The sequence below is a fragment of the Myxocyprinus asiaticus genome, chromosome 24 (assembly GCF_019703515.2).
Source record: "Myxocyprinus asiaticus isolate MX2 ecotype Aquarium Trade chromosome 24, UBuf_Myxa_2, whole genome shotgun sequence".
Lineage (NCBI taxonomy): Eukaryota > Metazoa > Chordata > Actinopteri > Cypriniformes > Catostomidae > Myxocyprinus > Myxocyprinus asiaticus.
Window position 1 is genome coordinate 18,305,497 of NC_059367.1, and position 7,203 is coordinate 18,312,699.

Genomic DNA, 7,203 nt, shown 5'->3' on the forward strand with positions numbered 1-7,203 from the left:
GCTGCTTGTCCAATGGCCCGGAAACAGCACTATTGTGACAGACTGTTTTCAGTTTTGTAATACATACAGGGTGAGAAGAGGAAAGACACCCTGTGAAAGGACAGAGGTACTTTCTTTTCTCTGGGATCTGACTTCTTACTTCTGAGACTTAGTTCTGCACCACCATTCCCAGTGTAATCAAAAGGCTGGTAAAATACTCTTGTAAGAAGTGGCTGGAACTATATACAGCAGTGTCTCCAAATTATGGTTCCGTAGTCCTCCTAACACTATATGTTTGGATGTCTCCCTTACTGGACACACCCAATAGACCCTTTTCACAGACTGTGATGACGGGTTGCCACCTATTTAGCAGTGTAAATCTTGCAAAATGTTTATTTTCATTTTTTTATATAATTTAGTGTACATTTATAATATACTAATATTATATTACCCTAACATCATCACTGATGCAATAGGGTTTTTAAATACAGATGCTAAATTTGGCATCTTTCTCTGATCTGACTGCCATAATCCACCGCTCTTCAATTTTTCCTCTAATTGAAAGTCATGGAAATGTAATAATTTATTTTATTCCTTTGCTGTTGGAGCAAATGGGAATTCAAAAATGTATGTAAAAATATTTGCTGTGGTCTCCCATTAACCGCTATAAAAGTTACCCCGCTATACCCTATTTCCATGTTTCAAATCCAGAAATGTGAAAAGGGTCCATTCAGAGCCTAAGGAACTGATGAGTTGAATCAGATGTGTGCTAGCGGCCTGCTTACCCATACTTGCATAAACATGTATCTATTACATAACTGTTTATGTTTTGTTTATCTTTCACACAAACATCCTTTTTACACATTTATATACAATCTTTAACTTTCACATGCAAACATGCACTCTTGATCGACAGTTACCCAAACAGTCAGCACTGGGCTGTTGAGACTGTACTTTGTCCTCAGCAATGCAGTAAAAAAGCCCCCAGGCTTGCACTTACTGTCTCGGTAGAGAGCTGCCCAAACTGGTACCGGCACCGTCTCTCTCTCTTTCCCTGTCTCGTTCCCTTTCTCTCTCCGTGGCATTGGGTCCAGACAACAGGCTCTGGCCAAGCTTTGTGTGTGCATTGGCATTGGTGCGGCGGTCCCGTGGCGGTACAGGTGGAGGTGGGGGTAGAGGTGCTGGAGCAGGGATGGGGATGGGGATAGGGCCACTGTTGTGGCTCTTATTGGAGTAGATGTTGGTGGATGCTGGAGCGTGGGCTGTGGCCGTCTGGGTGGGGTGGATGGGGGGTGGTGGTGGGGGCGGGCAGGGCTGTCGGTCCAGCCGCAGGTCCTTGTTCTCCTGGCTGAGTCGGTCCAGTTGCACTTCCAGCTCCTCAATGCGCCGCCGCTGTGTTTCCAAAAGCTTCTGTTGGCTCTCGATGATGTTGTTGAGCTCCAGCAGGTACTCCACTGCCCGGTTGGGGTTCTCCGGGCTGCCCTGCCCAGCATCCATGCTGACAGACCTGTGTGACAGTCACTGTCTGCTGGGCTGAGGGGGACACACTTCTGGGGTCACCCCAGAGGAGGAAGCTCTCCCCCCCACGTGGCGCGGGTGGGGGGGAGAGAGGGAAATGTGAAGGTTTTAGAAAAGTGTTACCAGAGCTGAATTGTGGTCACTTTCAAAATGAGGCTACTTCAAAGTCAGATGCAGCTTTGGCAGTCACAGTACCGAACTCAGGTGGTAAGGGAATTCCATAATGGGATTTTGCATTGACATACAAAGAACAATAATTAGAGGATTCTTATGTTTGTTTATAAAGGATGTGAATGTTTATGTGTGTCAGCGTGTAGATGTCAAGTGTGCCATTTTTCCATTGCCACCATGGAATTATTGAGTTGAGATCCAAGTCATTTTGGAGAAATGAACATTTTCTTTAGCAATGAGCAAAACAAAATTGACATCTATGCTTTAATTTTCCTCCCATAAGGTAATAAAAATGAGAAAACACAGTCACAGAACATCCAAGACTTACAGCGTCATTTCTCCAAGGCAAGGATATACCACAAAAAGCTAAGTCAGCACAAATCCATGAGACAGGAGGCAATGCTGATTTTGCTTTTTATCCATTTCTCCGGTGCATGTCCGCTTCCTTTTCACTTTTCAGATGTGGAGTTGAACATCAAACAACACCAAATCATTGCAGCTGTGAAGACTCTTTCTAGTTGTGGTCTATGCATGACTCATATTCCAGCCTGAAGTGTTTGGGAGACATTTTCTGTACGAGTCATTCCATCCAAAGGCGATCAAGATGGAAAGGGAGATCCAGGTGCCAAAAGTTGTTTCGATAAATCCACTGCCAGGCTAAATTGGCTTGTGGGAGGTGTGCGCATGTCTTTCAGAACAACCCAGTTCCCCGTTATCTTCTTCTCACCCTCATTACAATAGCGTGCTCTCATCATTCAAGCCATTAATATTGTTCATTTTATTTAAACGCATCTTAAAGCCATGACAGATTACCTGGACAAAGATTTCCCTCACGATGCATTTCAACTCCTTGCAAAGTCCCTTCAACACAATATTTGGCTATTTCATAAAACACATTTCTTGTCTCCCCTTTTATTTTCCTCACCAAAGCTATCTCTTAGCGTTGCACCAATAATTCATATCTTCATTTAATAATTTCTGAACCCAAACCTCTGTCCATTTAAAATAATAGCACTTATCTTCGTATCAGTATTTCATACACGCTTTTGATTTGTACTCACGCGCGGTTTCTCACTTATTGCCCAGACAGCATTACAGGAGACCTCAAAGACAATTGCGCTTCTCGAATGCGTACAGCTGTTGCGATAATAAAGTGATATCTACAGTGCGTCCCAACACTATGCCATCAAAGTCGTTTCAATCTCCAATTCGACGCTCCAACAATGTTTTTGAGCTTTTATCATTTAAACGGGAAAATATTACTGATCTTCTGTTCCCGTGCGTTAAATCTCCGCAATTGGTCCGTAGCGCGTCCTTGTCAACAGTATACAACATCGAGTATAAATACAATCATTGCAGTAGGATGTATCCACAGGCTGTCGCATTTTTGTCGCTTTGTGTAATCAGCGCAAAGGCGCACTGGTCTTGAAACATCTGAGACGCGCAATACAGAACGTACAGCGTCCAGGCGCGCGTGTCCACGCAGTGTCAAGCCAATCCACGCGAGATCATTAAATAACACGGTCCATGCTGATGAGGTACAGATATTACACGCATTTTCTAGACAAATGTTAAATGAACGTTTCGAAAACAACGTTATATGACAACTACTTAAACTCAAAACCCGCGTTGGCGCGCGCAGATGTCAAGAATTATTGATGCCAGTGACTAAGGATATTCTCTTATGAATGAACGGCTCACAAGTTGAGCAGGTGTGCATTAGTCGGGTCCATTCCCCAGTGATGCTCCCTGGACTCTCCTGCACCTGGCGCCCCTCTACGCCATTCGGTTTCACCGCAGTGTCCGCATGTGTCTCTCTAGTTTCGCAGCATATCGATGATGCCTAGCGCCTCTGACACAGAGCTCTCAGAGCTGTGGTAAAAGGGTGAAGCAGGGGTTAAATTCATTTGCGTGAGTCACAGAGAGGATATATGGTTTTTCTTTCTATCGAGTCTCTGACGTTGGTCCGAGCGCGCAGCGCTAGAGGAACATGCTGGGGAAACTGTGTTGCCATGGTCGGCCATTTTGGAACAAGTTACATTTAATTCAACGGGAGAGCTGCTCCTTGCGCTGAGCCGAAATGAGTGCAGTTTTCCGTCTCTCTCTCGCTCTCTCTCTCTCTCTCTCTCTCTCTCTCTCTCACACACACACACACACACAAACACACACCTCAAGATTCACACTGAAGACTGTGTGGTGCATTTACTCTGCAGAAAAAGAAAGCAAGCAGAAGTGTTTACATTGAGGCGCTCATTCAACACATCCTCATTTTAATGTTAGTCAGCAACAGGTGCTATATTCATATAAAAACAGTAAATGTCATCTTAAATGATGACATTGTGATCCCCTGTTAAACATGAAATATGTATTCAGTGTTATACTGTCTGCTGCAGCAAAAATCATGGACAAATAGATGCCACCTTTCCAGCAATTTTTGGATGTTCCATGTGCTGAATCACTCTCATGTTTTTCGGCAGCATGCTTCAGCTCTCACTCTATTCAGCACCCACATTAAACCATCCATTTTTTTCTTTCTTCCACCCACACGTCCTGCCCCCTCTCTCTCCCTCTCTTTCTCTCCCTCTCTCCATGCCTTATCGTGCATTCCATTTGTCTCGGAAGTTGGAGCTCCGAGTTATTTTCCGAGTTCCGAGACCCCCCGATGTCGGAATCCATACTCGGAAAGTCGGACGAACTCAGAGGACCCCGAGTTCAGAAAGCAAGGTGGCTGCGAAGAGCATTGACTGTAGTATGCTGTGGGTTTAAAGTTTTTTTTAGCACTTTTGTCTTTTTTGTGTCCAATTTAGTAAGTCTTCACAATACTGTATTACCATTGCCTATAGGCATGTTGCTATGATCCTGTTATGCGTGAATTACCACGTAATGTGTTGTTTATAAACTGGTACAGCTAAAATTGGCTAGGTCGCTGCTGCTAACAACAACAATGGTCGCTGCTGCTACAAGAACAATGGTCAATGTTGCTACAACAACACTGCCTAACGTTACAAACCGTAAAACCGTTTACACAAACCCTGTTAGGCAAATTTATATTGCAAATATACGTTTGTACTTCCATAGGGCATTGTCCTTTGTTTACACAGATGGTTCGATTAAAACGTGGTTAACATGTTTTGATACAATCAAATACGCGGAAACATTAACATACCTTCTCCGCTTTCTGTCATCTTCCTCGAGGTCTCTTAGGTGAAGGGCATACTTATTTTGTAGTTCTCTGTACTCCAAAAGAGCTATTGCAACAATTACTTTCCTGGAGGCGTCCCTCTTTTTTTCCGACTTGTCGTGTTGTGTGTAATGGAACGCATCCAACTCGGATTTCTTGTTTTTTTTAACGGATATGACGTCGATCCGAGTCCTGAGCTCCGACTTCCGAGACAAATGGAACGCAGCATGAGTCACTGCTGAACTGAGTGTGAGAGAAAGGGATGTGCTAAGCACATGTAGAAAAGTAGGCTAACGCTAGTAGTGTTGTGGCTTACTTTATCGTTGTAGTAGTGCATGTTCAGGGTAGAAAGACACATCGTTATTCACAAAACCTGTCAAGAAAGTGTCCGGGTCATATTTTACTCCAAAATAAAAAGGAAAAAAGATTATGCTTTAGAAGCTATGCTTTACCGTAAATAAAGCACAGCTATTCACCTTTTTCCTGAAAGCGGAAATGTTTCATGATTCAAAACTGAAGCCTGTTTTTGGCTCCAGAGTGCCGATACTTTACAGAGTTGCGATGACATGAAGCGATGGAAGTTAGCTATGGTGATAATAACTTGTTCAAACTGCACACACACATTGAGCTTGAACTAATTTTTACTGCAACTTAAAATGGCTGTTGTCCTCCCTCTGGATTACTCGTTTTGGTAGTTTTTGAATGAATGAATGAACGAATGTTACATTTATATAGCACTTTTCTGACACTACACTCAAAGCACTTTACACAGTGAACAGGGGACTCTTATGGGGACCGAAATCAGAAAACAGTCCAGCGGCAATCCGAATCATGGTGCCTATCATCGAAACTATCAATTTTATAAAGTATTTATACATAATTTTAGCTTTAAAATAGCTTTTAGATTTAAAAGGGGGAAAAATGATTGTATAGCAGGATTTGTTTTACTGTAATACAGTAAAAAGGACTGTGTTACGGTAATGAGAGTCATCATCGAAAACAGTTGGAGTAGTAAAAGTAAAATGTTCTGGTGTGTTGCAGTAATGAGAATTGGGGGGATTAAATGTGCTTAATTCATGTCACAATGCAAAAAAATCTTAATGGTCCTAAATGTAGGCTTTGTTGTTTTTATGCAAAATATAAATTAATATTTTTTCTATTGATTTGGGGATACATATGACTAGGATCTTGTCAGGTTTCGTGAGAATCCCCCCATGTTCAGCATAGACACATAAGCTCACACAAGGCTATATAAAAGTTAGCTTCCTAACACGCTTATTGATGCCCAAATTGCTGTCTAGTCTAGTTTGGCAGCTCATTAGGTTTTGATACACAGACACTGAGCTCCCTTGTGAGTGTTTATGGTGGTATTTGTGTACCATGTGGGTCCAGAATTAATCTTTAGCCATCCACACACCATTCTGCATCATTGCTTCATCGGTTCATTTCAGCTGCTCTCTTCTTAAAAGTTCACATGCAAAAAAGTACATCCGCACTCTAGATGGGTGAATTGTGCACGCTTTGCTCATATACTGAGCATGCTGATATCCACTGTTTATGTAAGAGGTGCATGCGGAGGAGAAGAGGGATGGAGGAGTGATCGAGAAAGAGAAATGCATTTCATTTTTTTACTCTCCCACACAGCAGCCTTAATTATTCAACTGCATAATTCTCTGTGTATTTTAATGCCTCTCTTCATTGTAAAGGCGTCTGTCTGTCTGTTCCCTCTTTTGTTCTTTTCAACATTATTTCTTTCCTCTTAATTCCCTTCCATCTTCCTTCCCTGTTTTCCGTCTCTCGCTTGTTCTTTGATGTAAAATACTGACACTTGTCAGAAAGATAATGCAGGAGAACATTGTGAAGATCTGAGCTTCAAAACTACTGTCAGGTTTTCAACCCTCCCCATCTCTTTCTCTCCCCCAACAGGGCAACCATAGCGTTTGTTCTCTCACTCTGGGCATTCCACTCCCTCTTTAAACACTTTAGGAGCATTTCCTTTTCTTTAACTATTCATTCACAATGAGAAACATGTTATATAAGGAGCTTCATATCCATATCACATAGTTTTACAGTGGATCTGTCTGAAATGTGCTCTGCAGAGCTGTGGTGGCTTCATATGTTCTGGTCCATTTGTTGTCCCATTGTAAAGTGACAATGGCACTTAAATCTGGATTACACTACACAACGTCTTGACATCTTCGTGGCCATCGTGACACCTGTTGCTACAAAAATAATCTCACCGCTCTGCTCTAACCGCAAGACCAGCGGGCGGGCCTAAGCGGTGTCGATGATAAAGTAGGCGTTGATCTGTTTATGCAGAGGCTGGCCTGTGCTGATGTAATACCTCACTATGA

General features: G+C 42.7%; 1 protein-coding gene across 3 annotated transcripts in view; it reads right to left on the reverse strand.

Moving 5' to 3' along the window:
* LOC127414867 (IQ motif and SEC7 domain-containing protein 3-like) overlaps window positions 1-2,583 on the reverse strand; it is a 35,886-nt gene extending 33,303 nt beyond the window's left edge. For all 3 annotated transcript variants that reach the window (XM_051653226.1, XM_051653225.1, XM_051653224.1), the window contains exon 1: window positions 980-2,583. In XM_051653226.1, coding sequence (XP_051509186.1) covers window positions 980-1,476 — 497 coding nt within the window. In that variant the 5' untranslated portion in view covers window positions 1,477-2,583. The remainder of the gene's footprint in view (window positions 1-979) is intronic.
* Window positions 2,584-7,203: the final 4,620 nt, after the last annotated feature.